The sequence below is a fragment of the Prunus avium genome, chromosome 8, assembly GCF_965620075.1.
Source record: "Prunus avium chromosome 8, drPruAviu1.hap1.1, whole genome shotgun sequence".
In the NCBI taxonomy this organism is placed as follows: Eukaryota; Viridiplantae; Streptophyta; class Magnoliopsida; order Rosales; family Rosaceae; genus Prunus; species Prunus avium.
The window spans coordinates 34,357,428-34,378,709 of record NC_142291.1 but is presented as its reverse complement, the minus strand read 5'-3'; the positions used below and the strand labels follow the sequence as shown (position 1 = coordinate 34,378,709).

The 21,282-nt window shown below is 38.5% G+C and overlaps 1 protein-coding gene across 1 annotated transcript; it reads left to right on the top strand.

Annotated features, from left to right (window-relative positions):
- Positions 1-15,681: 15,681 nt before the first annotated feature.
- Positions 15,682-18,243, top strand: LOC148292625 (cucurbitadienol 11-hydroxylase-like). The gene is made up of 9 exons (XM_088245163.1): positions 15,682-15,909; positions 15,993-16,320; positions 16,421-16,570; positions 16,670-16,918; positions 17,007-17,096; positions 17,197-17,275; positions 17,364-17,470; positions 17,609-17,736; positions 17,869-18,243. The coding sequence occupies exons 1-9, from the start codon at positions 15,707-15,709 to the stop codon at positions 17,960-17,962; spliced, it is 1,428 nt and encodes a 475-aa protein (XP_088101289.1). The 5' UTR covers positions 15,682-15,706; the 3' UTR covers positions 17,963-18,243.
- Positions 18,244-21,282: the final 3,039 nt, after the last annotated feature.

Sequence of the window (21,282 nt, the reverse complement as noted above, 5' to 3'; positions counted from 1 at the left end):
TTTCTTGCGAGACGAATAAGAGTATTCGTCGCGCAAGGGTTCCGTCCCGCAAACAGCATTTGTGCGACACCACTACGTTATTCGTCGCGCCAAATTGACGATTGGTCGGTGAACACTGAAGACCGGTCATTTTTGGATAGATTCTTCGCCGACCGGTCGGTTTTTTACAGGTTCTTCAGCGACCGGTCGGTTAAGGTCACCGACCAGTCGTTGGTTTAGCGCGACGAATAATGTTATGCCGTCGCACAAGGGCAATTTGCGTGACGGAAATCGTCGTCGCGCAAGGGTGACTCTATTTTTTTAAAAAAATTATGCATATTTGTTACCCTACGTGACGAAGTTTTCCATCCCGCAAACTACATTTGTGCGACGCCACTACATTCTTCGTCGCGCAAAATTGACGTCCGGGTGGTGAACACTGAAGACCGATCGTTTTTGGACAGATTCTTTGAAGACCAGTCGGTTAATTGTGACGACCGGTCGGTTTTTTACAGATTCTTCAGCGACCGGTCGTCACTGGTCACCGACCGGTCGTCAGTTTTGCGCGACGAGGAATGTTTTGTCGTCGCACAGGGGCTTCTTGCGTGACGGAAATCTTCGTCGCGCAAGGGTGACTTTATTTTGTAAAAATTTTTATGCATATTTGTTACCCTACGTGACGAAGTTTTCCGTCCCGCAAATTTCCCTTCTGCGATGCCACAACGTTGTCCGTCGCGCAAACTGGACGACCGGTCGTTTTTTTACGGATTTGTCAGCGACTGGCTGATTTTTTTCAGTTCCGACCTCTGTTCAGTTTTTAATCTATAACTGACCAACCATATGTCCAAATTTAAAGTTCTTTATGCAGTTGGATTCAGCATAGAAAAACAAAGAACACCACGCGGACCAAAAGTCAAAAACAATTACGGAAATAAAAAGAATTCAATGAAGAAAAAATATATCCCGCATTTCTCCACATATATTTAAGGTTTGGATATAACAAGTACACATATTCAAATAATATGTTCGTCACCAAAATCTTTACACTAACATTATGAAATTACAAATAATTTCATTTACTATGTTTTACATGGCAGGTCGCAAATAAATTACATTATTCATCATCTGAACTATAATAATCTTCGTTTTCATCGCTATGATCACTTTCGGTCTCCCAATCCTCCTCCTCCTCCTCCTCCATAAGTACATCATCATCGTTGTTCGGCCCACGGTTGGATCGTATCGCGGAAGATAACCGAGGTCAATTGTAATTGACTGAATCGGTATTTCTGTTGAAGACACTCCTTCAAGCTGAAAAGGTTCTTGTACGACAGTTGTATCTAGAAGTGTTTGTGCATCATGTTCCATGGAAGATTCGAAACGTTGGTCAGCGACGTCGACATCGTTGTCAGATGGGTCTAGTTCTGGTATAGCATACACATTCCTCTGATCCATTTTCTGAACAACTTTCCACTCGCTCCCTGCTTTAGGGTCATCTAGATAGACAATCTGTTTTTGCCATGTTTGCTAAAATGTAAGGGTCCTCATCATATCAAGTTCTGTTCATGTTCACAGATAGTAACCTGTGATCGATTTTAACACTTCCCTGCCTATTTGGGTTCGTATCAAACCATCGACACTTAAACATGATCACTTGGTATCGGTCTTTATAAAGCAATTGCACGACAGTTGTGAGTTTGCCATAGAAATCAATGTCCGTACTTTCGCCTCCACCTGGAACATGGACACCGCTGTTTTGCGTACACAACTTGTCATCTCGTGCAGTCCCCAAAAACTTGACGCCGTTAACATGGCAACCCGAGAACAATTCATCCCGAAGTGGGCCGAATGCCAAGTTATATAACTCTTCACTGCAAGTGGGGGAATTCTCTGATTTCAACTTAGTCACCTAGTATTATAAAAAAAGTTCACATGTTAGTTTGAGAAATTTAAATACTACAATATATATGTCAATTACAAAATACTTATAACTTACATATTCCAAGAACCATTTTGGAAACAATTCACGGTGTTTCTTGGAATACAAAATACTTACATATGTCAATTACAAAATACTTAGTTTGTGATGGATGTCCTTGCTTCATCATCTCTTCATGCTCATCTAAGTATGCCATTATCTCATCACAATTGTTCAATACGAACCAATGAGCTACTTCCATATCATTTCTAGAAAATGACTCCCCTCGTACAGGATCTCAAAAGGGTCGTGTGCTTTGGGCAAAAACAGAAAGTTGGTCATTTCTCACACCTCCGTCATTATTGCACTGAGGTCGATTGAAAGCCGTGTCCACATCTTTTAAATACATTCCACAGAAAGTAAGCGCCTCATATTGAACCCAAGCCTCTACAATTGATCCTTCGGGCTTCGCTCTGTTGCGTACGCTTCTTTTCAGCTCTCTGAGAAGCCTGCCAAAATAAAATGAAAAGATGCAAATCAGAAAGTAGCAAGAATACGAACCAATGATGCATACAGAAATGATGAGGATTATATACCTTTCTATAGGATACATCCAGCGATAGTTGACTGGACCAGCAAGCAATGCCTCTTCTGGCAAGTGAACCATCACGTGGATCATACTTGTGAAGAAAGCCTGTCTTTCGCAAACTTGCATAGTTGATAGGAATTGGACAATGTCATCGCACAACTGATGAATGTCTGTCTTTCGCAACGTCTTTGCTGTCAGTTGGGAAAAAAATCTAGACAACAATATGATTGGCTTGACTACATCTTCCGGCAATAGGTGTCGAATCCCCACAGGAAGTAGGCGTTGCATAAACACATGGCAGTCATGGCTCTTGAGTCCAGTAAATTTACACCCGTCAACATTCATGCAACGTGCGATATTAGAAGCATACCCATCAAGAAACTTTACAGACGATACAAACTATAAAAACTCTTTTTTGTCATTCGGTTTCATGGAAAAAAATTCAAGATCCCTTATAGTTTTATCACTGCCCCTTTTCAGCCATAAACCCCTTCGTATGCCCATTCTTTCCAAATCAAGACGAGCTTTTATCGTGTCCTTTGTCTTGTCATTGATATCTACAATCATTCCTATCAATGTGTCAAACACATTTTTCTCAACATGCATAACATCGAGATTGTGCCTCAATTTTAGTTTCGACCAATATGGGAGCTCAAAAAACATAGACTTGTGCGTCCAGTTCATATGTGTAGCAGGTCTGGTCCGACTAACTATTTTCCCGAACGGAGCAAAATCCAAACGGTTAAGCTGTTCCAAGATCTGATCACCGGACGATTCTCTAGGTCTTGCGTGACGCTCTTTGTTCCTGTCGAACTCTTTATCCTTTTCCGCCACTCGTGGTCCCATGGCAACCATCTTCGATGCCCAAGGTAACACACTTTTCCAGCGTGCCAACCAGAAGTTACATCTTCCTTGCATACAGGGCATGCCATATAACCCTTTGTGCTCCACCCCGACACCATTGCATATGCGGGAAAATCATTCATAGACCACATAACTGCCGCTCGCAAAGTGAACAACTTCCCAGTGGATTTATCGTATGTGCGCACACCGTTTGTCCATAAATCCTTGAGCTCATCAACCAACGGCCTTAAGTACACATCGATTGACCTGCCAGGATCCTTAGTTATCAAAACAGTCATCATCATGTACTCTTTTTTCATGCATTTCCAAGGCGGAAAATTATATGGGAATATAATCCGTCAGTGGCAAGTCCCAACCTAACATTTCGGGGATCAGCAGCAAACTCGGGGAACGTTCGATCAAACTCTTTCCATGCCTCCCCATCTGCAGGATGCCGCATCACATCGTCGTCTACCCGTTTTTCCTTATGCCATCTCATGTCTGTTGCAGTATGCGTCGACATATACAATCGCTGCAATCTTGGTTTCAGGGGCAGATAACGCATGACTTTTTGTGGAACCTTAGTCATTCTATTCTGAGACGTCTGTTTGAATCTCGACTCATTGCATATAGGGCATGTATCCAATGTTTCATACTCTTTGTAGAATAACATGCAATTGTTTTTGCAAGCGTGGATTTTTTCATAACCCAATCCAAGACCACTCAACATCTTCTGCGTATGTCTGTGGTCTTTCAGCAAACAATTGTCCGTCAGAAGCATTCTCTTGAAAACCCCCAAAAATTAATCGAAACACAGGTTTGACATACGATTCTTTATTTTTCCATGCATTAGCTCCACAATCGCCGTCAGAACGGAAAAGCTCTCGCACCCTGGATATAACTCTTGGTTGGCATTTCTTAATAGTTTTTCATACTGTTCGAACTCTGCACTATCCGTTGGTGTAGGCACGTCATCTTCCGCTTGCTGATTGCTGCTCATCGATGCAAATGGAAAAGTATCATTTATAATATCCATGACTTGTTCATTAGGATCCACAATAGGTTCAACATTGTCCACTCTTGTGGCCCTTGAAGACGAAGCAATGTCTAATTGTTCCCCGTGATGGTTCCAAGTGCTGTATGTCTCAATCATTCCATTCCTTACTAAATGAAATCGAACAGTTTCAATTGTCTCCCACAACATGTTGTTACACCTCTTACAAGGACATCGGATTCTAGTTGCACCCGGGTTGTGTGACCGTGCAGAGTGAATAAAGTCCTCGATTCCATCCAAGTATTCGTCTGCGCACCTGTTAGGGTTCTGTATCCACCTTCTACTCATAATTCCTGGAACAACAATCACAATACAACAATCATGTTGTATTCTTACAAAATCATAACGTCACCTTATGCCTCCGGTAAGGGCCCTATCCCATTCGGAAATGCATAGTCATGTCACGTAATTTACAGCTACATGAGATTAGATTTCGACGTGGATGAATTTCGGCAGCATCTCGGTACAGTTCTTGAGATGTACCGTAGATATAAAATTCCTACGTACCACCCGAAGAACGTACCAAGATGACACCGCAATCTCCACAATCGAAACCTAATCCTGTAGCTGTAAACCACGTGACACGACTATGCATTTCCAAACTGTCCAAAATATGGGACAATTCAAGAATTAATTGGACAGCAGTCATGCTTTACGCATCCATGCGCGACATCCAACTGTTCACCCGTTTTTGCTGTGTTCCTGTGACGGTAAGGTAAAAATCCTCATTGGCCTGGAAACCATTTGTGGTCAACTGGTCAACTTTCTTTTGCGCGAGCGTGCCACTGTTAGCAGTGTAAAACCCTAACAGACTTGAGAAAATAGTTGATTTGCGCCCTAAGTTACTGACTTTAATCAAGTGATTGTGAAGTTGGGTGAGGAATGTCTTCCCAAGTAAAGTTCTTTTCTATGCCTTAGACTGGTAAGGACTTCATAATTTATCTAAATAAAACTGGGAAGTAAAGCAAAAACACAAGTGTTTGAAAATAAAAACAAGTTCAAGGGGAACTGTTTGAAATACTGTAAATGAAAGGAACTGCTAAGTCCAGAAATACATCAAAATATTGGACTTCGAATTCTGCCTGAAATGCCATTTCTGAGACTATTTTAGTCAAGCTGGACTGCACTGGATTGTGTGGCTGGACTGCACTGGACTGGACTGGACTGGACTGGACCGTCAGGCTGGACTAGACTGGACTGGACTGGACCGTCAGGCTGGACTGGACTGGCTGCACCTTCAACTAATAAATATTAGCTGGAAATCGATACCAATGTTGAAATTGGCAGAGCTATAATCAAGTTGAGTTGTGAGTGGCTGGGAATTCTGAGCAGAATCTCAAGGATAGCTTTTGAAGGTCCTTGGTACCTTTGTTGGCTTTGCTTCTATTGAAGGCTAGAATGATCAGTGAACTGATTGTTTCTTTTGTATTTGTTTTGTTGATTGTTGGTTGTGTCTTCTTCAGCTCTCATCCCTTGTATTTATAGGAATTTTGGTTCCTAAAAATATCTGGAAAATATCTCCTGGAAAATATCAGTCGTGATGAATATCTTTTCCTTGTAACTTGTGAAGAAAATATCCATATTTTGAAGGCACATGGATGTTTTGCAGAGATACTCAGCATGCTTTCTCTAAGAATTCCTTTTGAATACCTTCTGGCCATTCTTGTAACTTGTGCTTCAAAATATCTCAACTAATGAGACCACGCGGGTCTGTAGTTCCTGAGACTTAAATGGCTATAGGAGATAACTTTTGCTTTTACCTCTCTATTGATATGGTCTTGAGTTTAATGAAGGTCAGACCTCAAGTTTCAAAATATGCAATCTGGGAACTTGGGAAAGCTATTTTGGCTTATTTTTATCTCTTGGAATGATATGGGTTTCTTTTTCCAATTTTTTGGCAAGTGGAGTCCGAATAGCCAGTTGGGCTGATGAGTAAAAAATAAGTCCAAATGTATTTTGGCTAGAATGGAGAGATTGGCCAAAAAGTGCAAATTTTGGTACAAACACCAACTAACCTCGAACGGGAACTAAGCTTTACAAAAAAAAAAAAATGTAAGAATTTAATTTCAATTAACTTCGTACATCAACGTGCATAATTGAACAACATAATATAAATATAATTTGACAACACAATATAATCATAATTTAATTAATTTTATATAATACCTTCTCAATCGTTCTTCACCAATCGCTAATCACATATAATATCCCTATATACAACGAAATTAATGGCGTTAGTATGAATTTACAGTAATACTTTTACACTAACGACAACAAATACATACCCAATGAACGTACCAGAGGCAGAGATAGTTTAACTCATAAACGAAATGAAATTGATGCATCTGATTGACAGAGGGAGAGAGAGGCTGAGGCAAGCTGTAATTTTTTTTTGCAGTTTGCCTCTGCCATGGCTGAAACTGACTAAATAATGAACGACAGTTTTGCGCGACGGATTACGTCTTTCGTCGCGCAAAGTTCAGAAGTCCTTGCGCGACAAAAATAGAAATGCATTGCAAAATTTTCGCCGCGCAAACATCTTTGTCGTCCCGCAAAATATTTTTTTCCGGCGCGCATGGATGTGCCGACATCCATTTTTGCGCGATGTTGTCTATTGTCTTCGTCGCGCAAAGTCTATCGGTCGTCGCACAAGAATACAGTCACTTTACGCGACCAATATTTAGTTGCGCAATTATTTGGCGCCAAATGCGATAAACCCGCGTTTTTTTTCCCGCTTGTTTTTTGCGCGACGAACCAGGTTTGTTGTCGCACATTATAAATTAGCGTGACTAAAACTATCGTTGCCCAACGTTTGCCGCCAAATCCACGGTTACGGGCTAATTTTTCGTTACTATATGCGACAATGCTATCCTTTGTCGCGCAGAGTTAGTTTGCGTGACTAAAATTTTTGTCGCGCAATTTTCTGGTACGCTTTGATCTTTCCGTCTCGCATGGTTGTTTCGTGCGACGATTAATCCTTCGTCGCGCAAAATACCGCCGCGCAGGTGCAAAAATGTAGTAGTGAGTATTTTTAAGATGAAAACTGATTTACGGAATATCAAGAAGGGGTTTGAGACGATTGATCAGTATTCTCAGAGGATTAAAGATATAATAGACCAGCTTTCTACAGTTGGGGTTGATATTTCTAATGAAGACATTTTTATTCATGCCTTAAAAGGTCTTTCTTCTTAGTATAACACTGTAAAAGCTGTTATTCGAGGCAAAAAGAAGGTGGTTTCTCTGAAAGATTGTTGCTCCCAACTCAAAGCTGAGGAAGCTACACTTGAAGAGACTGCAAGTCAAGTTCCACTATTGACTGCCATGGTTGCTACACCAATTTCAGGTTCTACCTCCGGTATGTCTTCATCCTCTCTTGGATCACAAGCATCTGCCGGTTCTTACTCCAATTTGGCACCTTCTCAGTTTCAACCATCCTATCCTTCTCAAGGGTCTCACAAATTTCATTCTTCTCAAGGCTATTCCTCTCAACATGGGTATCGGTCTCATAATTTTAGGCCTAAAGGGTAAAGGGAAGATGTATTATGATCAAGGTCCTAGATTTCATCCTCGGAATTATTCCTCCAATCCTTCTAATGGAATTTTGAGCAGACCTCACTTTCCTTCATACAATGGTGTTCCCACTTGTCAGATATGTAACAAGAATGGTCATATTGCAGCAACTTGCATCCATCGATCTGCTACTTCTCAATTTCAACCTATTGAAGTAGATCCTTGTCAAATATGTGGGAAAACTAATCACACTGCTGCTACTTGCTTATATAGAGATAGCCCTTCTTCTCAAGGTTCTTCCTCTCAAGGCATGACTACTATGACTGCTCAAGTACATCCTCCTATGACTTAGCAGGAGTATTGGATTGCTGACTCCGGTGCAACCAACCATATGATAGCTGATATCTCTAATATCTCTGTTGCTGCTCCATATCCCACTAATGAGACCATTGCAATTGCAAATGGTACAAGTCTACACATAGCACATATTGAAAAATCGTCTCTTATTACTCATTCGCATTCTTTTGCATTGAATTTTGTCTTACATGTTCCACAGATATATGCTAACTTGTTATCTCTCAATCAGTTATGCAAGGAGAACAAGTGTCGATGTATTCTTGATGATTCCTCTTGGTGTATAGAGGACAAGATCACAGGCAAGACTCTGTTTTGAGGACTTCGCAATAATGGACTTCTATATTCTGCCTGCTCTCTCTTCTCCAAGGTCTACATCTAAAGCTACATTTCTTGGGAATAAAGTCACCTATGACTTGTGGCATTGCAGATTAGGTCACCCTTCCAATTCACTAGTTTATCTTCGGCAAAATCTCTCATTCCTTTTTCTAGAGTTATAGACCGTCATGTCTGTCAAGCTTGTTTGAAAGGCAAATTTACCAAGTTACCTTGTTCCCCTATACTGTCCAAATCTCATACCCCTTTTTAGGTCATACACTCTGATGTTTGGGGACCAGCTCCTACTGTTTCTCTTGAGGGCTATAGGTATTATGTAACGTTCATTGATGAACGTACTCGGTATACTTGGATATTTCCTTTGAAATACAAATAAGAAGTTTATTCTACATTTGTTCACTTTCATGCCTTTGTGTTCACTCAGTTTGGTGTTCAAATTAAGATTCTTCAAAGTGATGGAGGTGGTGAATATATTAGCTCACTTTTTCAGAAAATTTTGGGTTCTAAATAGGGGTGGTTGCGGTTCGGTAACCGCGAATTTTTGCCCAAACCGCAAACCGACCGACTATTTGCGGTATGGTGATTTTTGAAACCGCAAACCGACCGCGTTTTGCGGTTTACCACATTGCGGTAAACCGCAAAAAGCGGTCGGTTACCGTGAATTAGCGGTTTAAAACCGCAAGTTCTTTTTGTGTCATAAAAATCCAACTTCTCAAGCATATATAAATTTACAATCTCTTCAACTTCTCAAGCATTCACAACCTAAAGAAAATTAAAGTTCAATTCCAAGCATTCCAATTAAAGTTAAACTTCTCAAGCATTCCAATTCCAAATTCTTTAAAGTTACAAACCAAAAGGAAAGTGCAATGCAAAATGAATTAAAGTTACAACCCAAAAGAAAATCCAATTCAAAGTTAATTAAAGTTACAAACTAAAAGGAAAATGCAATGCACCAATGTTACAAACTAAAGTTACAAACTCAAGTGTTGGTGGTGGTGAGTGGATTTGAAGAACCCCGTTGTGTTGTTTGAGCACCAATGCTATCTACAAATAAAATAACATAAGTTTAGTACATTTTATTATAAGAAGAAGCATAAATAACATGAGCATAAATAAACTAATTACTTACAAGTTGTTATATATTCCATTTCCTTGTAGAATTCAACCTCATCATCCGTTGGTTCCTTGTAAAAGGAAAATTCGTCCGCTCTAAGCCAATCACTAGTACACACTAATGCCTCTACCATTTTAGGATGCAAAGAACTTCTAAAAGGATCCACAATCCTCTTGCCTAGGCTCAACCGTAGAACTTGGAATTGCAAAGATATCATTGGCAACTTGTGAAAGAATAGGATATCTTGTTTGGTTCCCTTTCCACCAATTCAAGAGATTGAATAGAAAATATTGTATGAAATATGTTGTATGAAATATATTTTACATACAATATAATATAGACAATATTATTTAAAATATATTTGCGGTTTGCGGTAACTGCAAGTTTTGAAAATCAAATACCGCAACCGCAACCGCAAATGCGGTTCGGTTCTAAATACCGCAAATGCGGTTCGGTTTACCGCGATTGCGGTTTTATTGTGGTAAATTATCGATTGGTTTTTGCGGTTTTTCGGTTTTTCGGTATAAAATGCCACCCCTAGTTCTAAAGGTATGATACATCATAGATCTTGTCCACATACACCAGAGCAGAATGGTCTGGCTGAAAGGAAGCATAGACATCTGGTTACTACTGCTATTACTTTGTTACATACTACTGCTTTATCTAATCTCTATTGGTTTCATGCATGTGCCATTGCTATCTATCTCATCAACAGAATGCCATGTTCATATATCTTGCCAATAACTCTCCTTTTGAGGCTTTGTTTAAGACAACGCCAGATCTTTCTTATCTCAGAGTTTTTGGATGTGCCTGTTATCCCTCTTTGAAGCATGCTGTTACCAATAAGTTGCAATCCAAGACCACTCAATGCATGCTTCTAATTACAAAGGATAAATTTGTTTTGATCCCAAGGCCAAGAAATTGCTTGTTTCTAGACATGTTCTTTTTGATGAGACTACTTTTCCCGGCACTTTATTACTGTCATCTGTGTCTGCTTCTTCGTTGTCTCCAACTACCGTTTCACTTGCTCCGGTTTCTGGCGGTTCCTTTTCTTTTCCACCACATGATTTTTCAATACAACTTATTCCTCAATCAGGCTCTTCATCCTCTATGGCATCATCTTCTGTTTCTCTTCCTATCCTGGATAATGAGGCTGTTATTGATTCTCCATCTCTGTCTTCACCTCCATATGTTTCTTCATCTCAATCCTTGGATTTACAGGCGGTCTTGCCTATTGCTCCTAAGAATTTTCATCCTATGCAGACTAGAAGCAAAAGTTGTATTTTCAAGAAACGAGCTTTCTTGTGTTCCCCATCTCAGGAGTCTTCACTTTCTATGCCTGATGTTGAACCTACTACATATGCCTCTGCTGCTAAGTGTTCTCAATGGCAAACTGCCACACAGGAAGAAATAGATACTCTCCACTCTCAAGGGACTTGGACTCTTGTCCCTCTAACTCCTGATAAAAATTTGGTGGACTACAAATGGGTATATCGCATTAAAAAAGAATTCTGATGGTTAAGTGGCTCGTTACAAAGCATGATTAGTTGCCAAAGGTTTCTCTTAAGAAGCTAGTATTGATTATTCCGAGACGTTTAGTCCTGTGGTTAAGCAAACAACAGTTAGGATTGTTCGTGCTCTAGCTGCTCATTTTGGTTGGAAACTCAAGCAATTGGATGTCAAGAATGCTTTTTTATATGGCATTCTCCATGAAGAGGTATATATGGCTCAACCTAAGGGGTTTATTGATTCTAAGTTTCTTACTCATGTTTGTAAATTGGTTAAATTTTTGTATGGGTTAAAGCAAGCTCCTTGTGCTTGGAATGATCGATTTACTAAATTTCTTCCTACCCTGAATTTTAAAGTTTCTAATGCCGATCCTTCATTGTTTATTCACTCCAAGGGTGATTCTTTAGTTCTTCTTCTCTTATATGTTGACGACATCATCATTACTGGAAATTCTATGAGCTCTATTAAGGAGGTAATTTCTCAGCTCGCTCAAGAGTTTGATATGAAAGATTTGGGAGATCTTCATTATTTTTTGGGGCTACAGATTCAGTATCAGTTAGGTGGTCTCTTTGTTAATCAGTCTAAGTACATTACAGATATTTTGAGTAAAGCACAGATGTTGGATTACAAGCCTTGTATCACACCCTATCATCCAAATCAAAAGCTTCTTAAGGATGGTAGCCTACTCTTTTCCGATCCATCTCATTATCGCAGTTTGGTTGGTGCTCTACAGTACCTTACATTTACAAGACCTGACATTTCCTTTAGTGTTAATCAAGACTATCAATTCATGACTAATCCTTTGGAATCACATTATCTTGCTGTTAAAAGAATTCTACGATTTCTTAAGAGAACTATGGACGATGGTCTTCTATTCTCTCCAGGTTCTCTTACTTTAAAGGCTTACACTGATGCTGATTAGGCTGGTGATCCCAATGATCGTCAGTCCACCTTTGGCTTTGTTGTGTTTCTCGGCTCCAATCCTATTAATTGGGCATCTAAGAAGCAGCATGCTGTATCTCATTCCTCTATTGAGGCGGAATATAGGGCAATGGCAACAACTACAGCTGAACTCACTTGCCTTCAATAGTTTTTTCACGATGTGCATTTTCCTATGTCCTCTCCTCCTTTACTCTTATGTGACAATCTGTCTGCCATGACACTTTCTACCAATCTAGTACTTCACTCTTGTGCCAAACATATAGAAGTTGACTGCCATTTTGTCTGAGAAAAGGTTACCAGTGGTCAGCTGAACTTGCAGCATGTTTCTTCTTCTCTTCAAGTTGCAAATATCCTTACCAAGGGCCTCTGTTCTCCTTCCTTTGATTTTCACTCCAGCAATCTCAAGCTTCGGCCAACCCAACCTGATCTTGAGGGGGGATGATAGTGAGAGTAGCACGTGTCTGTTAGTTAAGAGTAATTAGTATAGTGTGCCAAGTGTAAGATTTTTATTGGTTGTTATCCTAATCTAGCGATTAGGCTGTTATAAATCAAATGACTGCACATCATTCTTATTAAGAAAAATATACACAGCTCTTCTCTATCTTCTCTCTCTTTTCTCTTCTTCATCTTCAACTGTTATTAGGTTTTTCACTAAAATGTTTCAAGTAAATAAATGCTTTGCAGGATTTACAATTCCAAAAGGCTGAACCATTATGGTTGTCACCTCTGCACTTCAGTTAAGTCCCAACGCATTCGAGGATCCCCTCGAGTTCAATCCATGGCGTTGGAAGGTTTGTGTCTCGGGGACGTGTTGAGTGTCATTGTCGTTTGTTCAAATGACTTCAATTTTTAGCAGCTAATTTTACTACTTTATATTTATTTGATGAAATTTAGGACCTTGACTCACATGCTATGTCCAAGAACTTCATGCCTTTTGGTGGAGGAATGAGGCAATGTGCAGGGGCAAAGTATAGTAGGGTTTTCTTGGCCACCTTTCTCCATGTCTTGGTCACCAAATATAGGTACATTTCTTTTCTCTCACCACAAGTTACGAATCTACTGTGTGTTTTACAAGGTTTTTATCAGAGCTAAGTCATCTTTTCAATCTCGGTTCATAGGTGGACAACAATCAAAGCGGCACACATTGCTCGAAACCCCATTTTAGGATTTGGGGATGGAATTCACATTAAGTTCGAGGAGAAGAAAACCTTAGATGGAATTCACTTTAAAGAACCAAAAATTCAAAAAATAACACAAAAGAATCTCAGTGAAATTGAAAAGTTCATAAATTTAGTAAAGGCTTCAGGCCTAAATTCAGAACGGAGCTTCAGAAAGTAGAAATTGAAAGAAAGATATGAGAACTTATAGAAGTATCGAGATGAGCTCTAATACCATCATAACAATATGGATTAAGTAGAAGAAAGATTATCGCAGAAAAAGAATTACAGAGAAAAAACCAGAACCTCATGCTTATATTTGTATCTTTCATCTCCAATAAACAATTTAAAGGTTTTCATGAAGAACCAAAAAAAACAATTTATAAGAAAACAATGAATTGCAACAGACAAAATGGAGCAGGACAAAAAGGAAATTATCATTTACCTTTATAATAAACAATCTATTATATTACCTTTATGGAGCACGTGGGGCCTTGCTTTGGGAGGTTGTGAGACCAACAGAAGCACATATCAACAACATTTATTATATTAAAAAGAATTTATCTTTGTTATAAAAATGCATCACACGGGTCCTAAAGTTACATCACATAGATTCCAATCAATCTAACGGCTGAGATTATACAGGGGTGGGCTTATGTCTACATAGAGGTGTAGGCTAATATTTGATTTACCTAGTTTGGGCTTGAACAACTTAGCCTAAGTTGCATATTCTAAAAACTCAGCACTGGGGCTGGAGTGTGCTCCTACTATGACGATCGGTTATATCAAAAAATAAAAAAACCATACACATTACTTTGTGTATTACCTATTGGCATCTGAGGTTTTTATTTTTGAAGAGGTTGGCTTCTTAAGTTTTTATAAATAAAAAATTGTTAACAAAATCAGTTAATAAAAAGAAAATGTTTTCGAAAAATTGAAGAACCCCAATCTTAGAAGTTTGAAACGGACTAAGTCATAATTTCATTTTAACAAGCAGCGTTGGGAACATGTGGCATTAATGTAATTTTTGTGATCCTTAATGTGAAGAAATTTTGGGCCTTATGTTTGCTTGAAAAAATGGGGACCAATTTAAAATAAACAGCTAGAGTCGTCCTACATATTAAATAGAATTTTAATTTGAATGCCCCTGCTAAGTTTTAATGTACCTAAGTATGAATTTTTTTTTTTTTTTTTGACGGGGTATCTAAGTATGATTTTTAATACACTAAAATAGATTTTTTTTGAGGGGGTGTTAGGCCCCGTTTGGGATGGATTGGCCCGGACATTTAGTGTGCTCCCAAGTAGGCCCAGACATTTAGTGTGCTCCCAAGTGGTCCGAAATACCTATGTGTATGAGTTTCCTCCCTCCATTCCCCTTCTTAACTTTGACTAAAAAATAAAATAAAATAAAAATTTAGCGTGCCTACGTAAATAGAATTTTGAATGCACTGAAATTTTAATACATTTGGACCTAAAATCAACCACGAACAAAATGGCGGCGCCCTCCAATAGAGAAGACAACTTATATTCTTTGTTTTGTTTCTGGTTAGTGAGCATATAAATTATGAAACTTAAGCGAAAAAAAATCTCATACATACGTCCTTCAAAGAAGAAAAATTGAGAGAGTTATCCTGTTTTCTTAATAAAATAAAATAAAAAAGAAAGGGAAATAACTGGACATTTCGTACCTATGATAGAACTGAAAAGTTCTTGACAGAGGATTTTGCACTGCCGCTGATATTTGGGGGCTTATTTGCTACGTTTGAGTCTATTTCACCATTACTGGATTTAGCCTTCAGTTTACTAGCAAAGCATTCTTCAGTTTTGCAGGAGTTGACTGTACGTAGACAAATTTCGAGCATGTATTTAGTGACTAGAAACTCCTAATTAACGACTATAATGGTATTTCTTGAGCAATAAAATTGTCCGAATTTTCTTTTCAAAAAAAAATAAAAAGAGTATTTCATATTGAGCTAGAATGCAAGAAGGCTACACCTCCCATAACCTAACTAAACATGAGGTTTGACCAAACTTATAATAGACTTCCAAAATAAATCAGTGTTGATGAGTTGAGTCTGTGGAGTGATTTACATTTATACGCCGTGGTCCCGTGGATTGATGAGCAAGATTAAAAATTTTGATGCACGTTTAGAATACTTATCTAGATGGAATTCTAGAAAACTAACTTAAAATACCCTACTGCAACTAGATAGATTTTAACGTTAAGACACAAGCTTTTTAGGGTTAGGTAAGTAGATTTGGCACGCACAGAGACTTTAATACATTTAACACCAACAGCACCATCTCCAGTGATGGCCTCTTTTGCAGTGAGATATATGATATATCTATAAAGAGAAGGGAGGTGAACCAACAAGACTACAATTCTTTCTCTGATCTGAAAATGTGGGCTGTTGTTGGATTGAGTTTGGTAGTTTTGCTGGTGACATACATTACTCACTGGATTACACAATGGAGAAATCCAAAATGCAATGGGGTTCTCCCTCCGGGTTCTATGGGCTGGCCTCTCGTTGGAGAGACTCTCAATGCGATGACTAAGAGCTATTCCCTTGATCTTCATCCTTTCTATAAGAAGAGACTTCAAAAGTAAGTAAATAAACTATGGCTACTCAATTTACCATAAGAAATTCTAGTTTCATTTCTCGCTTAAATTCTTCTCTGCCTTGCAGATATGGCCCAATATTTCGGACTAGTTTGGCTGGTAGACCAATTGTAGTCTCAGTCGATCCCGAATTCAATAGTTACCTCTTTCAACAAGAAGGCAAGCTAGTTGAACTAGGGCTCTTCGACTCATTTGCCAAGATCTTCAATCTTTCTGGCGAGATAAAGACAGCCGGTAGTGTCGTTCACAAGTACTTAAGGAGCATTGCATTAAATCACTTGGGCACTGAGACGCTTCAGGAAAAGTTGCTCCCTCTAATAGAAAAAACGGTCGTCAAAACTCTAGCCTCCTGGTCAAGTCAGGCATCTGTTGAAGTTAAACATGCTAGCTCAGTTGTAAAATTTTTAACCCAACTACTTAATCACTTATCTATTAGTTATTATGATCCACTGCGCTTATTGTTTATACTAAAATTATCTTTTCTCACCGTCGCAGATGCTCTTAAATTTTGGTGCCAAGCATATGATTGGTTATGATGCTGAAACATCATCTGATAACCTCAGTGATAAATTTTTTAGAATCATGAGCAGTTTTTTGTCATTTCCCTTGAATGTTCCTGGTACAGCATACCATAATTGTTTAAAGGTAGTATTCAAAATGGTTTGTTTATCAAAACATGCGAAATTTGTTTCAATTATTCAATCAGATACCATAAAGATATTTAAAGCTTTGGTACCTATTCAGGACGGCAACAAGATAACAACAATGCTGAGGGATATGCTAAAGAAGAGACGCATGTCACCGGACACACGTCGAGGAGATTTCCTTGACCAAATCAGCAGCGACGTGGACAAAGAGAAGTTCTTGTCCGAGGATTTTGCTGTTTATGTCGTATTTGGGGCCTTGTTTGCTGGCTTTGAGCCTATTTCATCAATATTGGCATTAGCTTTCAGTTTACTTGCAGAGCATCCTGCAGCTTTAAAAGAGTTGACTGTAAGTACACAAAGTTTACGCATCAATTTAACAAGTTCTTTAATTTTCTACATATGTCACAAATAATCAAATATCTTTTGTCGTCAAGGCTGAGAATGAGGCACTTCTCAAAAACAGAGAAAATGCAAATTCCTCACTCACATGGGACGAATATAAATCGATGACTTTCACTCGTCAGGTAATTAGTTCTACAAAGTACACAAGCGCAACATGTTGTTTCTACTCACACTTTACTATGGAAAAAGTCTTATTAACTTGCTGGTCTTTGGAAAACATAGGTTATCAATGAAACTCTTAGACTGGGAAATGTTGCACCTGCATTGCTACGCAGAGCTTTGAAAGATATCCCAGTAAAGGGTACGTCCTTGGTTACAAATAGCTTAGGCCTTTAGTTTCTAACTGCCAATGTTTTTTTCACTAAAATGTTGAAGTACATGCTTTGCAGGATTTACAATTCCAGCAGGTTGGACGATTGTGGCTCTCACCTCTGCACTTCAACTAAGTCCCAACACATTCAAGGATCCCCTCGAGTTCAATCCGTGGCGTTGGAAGGTGCGTTTTCGTGGGGAGGAAGGGAGGGGTTTGATGTTGTAACTTGAGAGTAATATTGCCATTTTTCCAAAATAAGCTAATTTTGTTTATACGCACATATATATATATGTGTGTGTGTAAATATTTTATGGAAACTAGGACCTTGACTCCCTTGTTATATCGAAGAACTTCATGCCGTTTGGTCGAGGATCGAGACAATGCGCAGGGGCAGAGTATAGTAGGGTGTTCTTGGCCACCTTTCTCCATGTCATGGTCACCAAATATAGGTACGTACATTTCACCATTCCCCTCTTATTTTTTATCTCATTTTCTCACCACAAGTTACAAATATACTGTGTGCCTACAAGGTTTTTGATAGAGCTTAATCATCTTTTGGATTTTAACTTTTTTGTTCATAGCTGGAAAAGGATCAAAGCGGGACCCATTGCTCGAACGCATGTGTTAGGATTTGGGGCAAGCATTCACATTAAGCTCTCGGAGAAGAAAAACTGAGATACTTTTCAAATTCTGTTTATGGGAAATGATCGAGCACTTGTCTAGATGTACCTATAATTAAAAATAACGTGCAATTAAGTTATGAATTAGCCCAAAAACAGGAAAATCTATATAAGAAGTTGGAACAATTGAGGGTTGTGCACTAAAAAGGCCTTCTAGTTATCAAATATTAACTACGAGTTGTTCTAAATGAGTTGTTCTATCTGGTTGTTTGGGGATTCAGCCTCCTTGTTTCTTTTGATTTAATAAATAACAAATTTTAAGTTTACCTTTTTTAACTGCCAATGCATACTAAGGAATCCACAATATGAAAGTATTAATAAATCTGCGTAAAATTTGTAAATTTTTTTAATACGTTAAAATACCTTGGATTGGACCAATATTATTATTGTTCATATTCATTGGTTGAATACGAGTATTTACTCCAGAGGTCCTAGGTTTGATTTTTAACAAAGATGGAAGATTTCTCATACCAATGCTCTACAAATTATGAAAAATCTCTCAACCAACAAACAAATCAATGAGATGAAGATCAAAAGAATGGTGAATTTTCCGATACCATGAAGGAAATTGAGGTTCCACCCCAAAACCAATTGGCAATGGGGGGAACCTCAACTTCCTTCATGATATTAGAGCCAAGTTAGTCCACGTGTGAAAGCCTAACGGTCACACGTGCTCCACGTCACCCAATATGTGTTGTCCACGTGATAGGCTTGAAAATTCATCACACTTGTGGGGTTGTGTGAGAATGTGAATGTAAAAAGCCGTTGGAAAGTTGAAAATAGAAAGTCCCATGTAATGAAACCCCACACATGCTAAATTGGTGGTTAAGTTGGGGACAATATCGATGTTGCTAGTGGTGGGCCAAGGGTCTGTCTCTCTAAAATCTTAACATGGTATCAAAGCAGGTCGGTTGACTTGGCCCGATTAAACCCAAATCAAACAAAACCCCAAATTAAAAAAATATAAAATATATATATATATAAAAAAGTGACCGATGTGAAATTAGTTGCATGTGTGGCCCACTAAAAAGTGGTCTCACATGTGGTGGAGTGTTGAAGAATACACACAGTTCAACATCAGAAACTTAACACATTTCTTTGCCCTCTTGTTTTATCTCATTTGGATCTCAAGTTTCAAAAATTGTGTATGCAGTTCTTGACAGATCTTAACCAACCATCGTTTGAATTTCTGTTAATAGGTGGACAACGATCAAAGGGGCACGCATTGCTCGAAATCCCATGTTAGGATTTGGGGATGGCATTCACATCGAGTTTGTTTTTTTTTTTTTTTGGTCGAAATCATATCTCATTTCATTAAAACGCCAAATAGGGGAGTGTACAAAGCACAAACCAATGGCACAATAGAACCGTAACACAACTGGGAAAGAACATCTAAACTCAAACCAAGTCTAGAACAAAGTTCGCACACCCAGTACAATAACATAAAAATACTCAAAATAAAACTCACATCGAGTTGGAAGAGAAGAAAAACTGAGATTATTTTGTCTTCATCTTGTTCAGATGTTATTCTTGAATGTGCAGCAATAAAATTGTCTAATTGGAAAAGCCGAAAACAAATATTTAGACTTATCTATCTTGTTGAAACTTGAATCTGACTCTAGGGTTTCAAATAATTCCTCAAAGATTGGGAGCTTCATGAGTTTGCAGAGTTTATTACAATAAACGATGATAATACGTCATAAAATTTCCCATATATTACGTAAAAGTGTTGAAACCTTGTTCAACCTTTACCCAATGTACATATCTCTTAACATAACCAGTCATATAATGACAACTGGCCAAATTTCAAAAGACTAAAGAGCCCTCGGGATCCTATCAAAAAACAGCAACATGTAGACATAGACTACTAAGCCTAGGTTTACTTTACGTCCTCAACTTCCTCATTATGATAATTGATCATGTGACTAATATGTGAAGTTTTGAGAAAATAATGTTGGCGAGTCCTTGGTTGCCTTTGCTTTTGCTGTGTTCACAGGGCTTCTGTGTTCTGCCTTATCTACTACCGTACTCACAGGGTTTCAGTGTTCTGCCTTACCTATTGCCGTGCTCACAGGGTTTCTGTGTTCAGCCTTATCTGCTGCTGTGCTCACAGGTTTTCTGTGTTCTGCTATGTGCCCTATTTTTTAGGGTTTGCTCTTGTGTTTTCGCTGCGAACTTTGCTTTAGTTTGTCACTTGTTTCACTCGTGGTTGATGAAAAGACCTTCTCTACAATTGGTGCTTCTCAAGTATGGTGTTCTGTGACTCGCTTGTCAAGTTGGGCGTGCGAAATATCTTTGCGCAACTTGAGGGGGAGTGTTGGCGAGTCCTTACTTAGTACTTAGTTAGGATTTTGGTTCCTTATTTCATTAGAATTTTGGTTACTTACCAATTATTATTTAGTCCTATTGTAATAGAGATTTACTTCATATTTTAATTTATATATATTTCCTATTTTATTTAGGGTTAACACATCTTTGTACTTGTATAAATACCTCCATATTGGAGAAGAATAATAATATGAACGTATCTTAGCATAACTGAATATTTACCCTATTTTGTTTGACAAATAAAACATAACATAACATAAAAATAAAAAAAGAATGTATGGAGATTTTATGCAAGCCCAAGAAAAGTGAAGAATAGTTCTCGGGTACTTGTTCCGGATTCATGCCTCGTTCCCATCCTTACTCGGCGAAATTCTATAATGAAGGCTGCCAGTACACATGTAAAGTCCATATATCGCGACACTCAACAAAGAACGACTCTCCCTACTTGAACCCAGCCTCCTCGAGCCATCCACTGAAGGCCCACGGACAGTTGGGCGGCTTGTTGTGAAATATACAGTTGGGAAAGCTTGTTGTGAAATATACAGTAAAAGTTAGAATTTAACTTAATGGATAATCTGTTGGGCATTGGAGAAATTGACTTAACAGGCTTTCCCCACTTTTAAACATCACTCTGTCTGGAGATAAGTTCTCAGATTGAGGCCATGTGTAAGTCTGGCAGACGAAATTAAATTCTATCGGGCCGTCCATTTTGACCGAAGCCATTATTATTTTTGGTATTATCATGATCATCAATCTTTGAATATCAGCCTAAAAAATATACTAGCAAATCTGGTGAGCCTGTCTGCCATGTTATGTTTTTCTAAATCTGAATGATGGACACGAACCATCATCATCATTTTCTTAGTATTTGACCCCAAAACAAGGATAATATTTCTTAATTAGTTTAAGTTGTTTTTAGAGAATACCAATAAGAATGTACACCATAGTCAACAACATATGCCAAATTTGGCAAGACCAGATATGTAA

What these genes read in the sequence shown, in the direction of transcription:
- LOC148292625 (XM_088245163.1), top strand. Translation starts at nt 15,707, where the DNA reads ATGTGGGCTGTTGTTGGATTGAGTTTGGTAGTTTTGCTGGTGACATAC. An exon ending in CAGCTTTAAAAGAGTTGACT is followed by an intron (nt 16,919 to 17,006) that starts GTAAGTACACAA and finishes TTTGTCGTCAAG; the next exon opens with GCTGAGAATGAGGCACTTCT. An exon ending in CGATGACTTTCACTCGTCAG is followed by an intron (nt 17,097 to 17,196) that starts GTAATTAGTTCT and finishes TGGAAAACATAG; the next exon opens with GTTATCAATGAAACTCTTAG.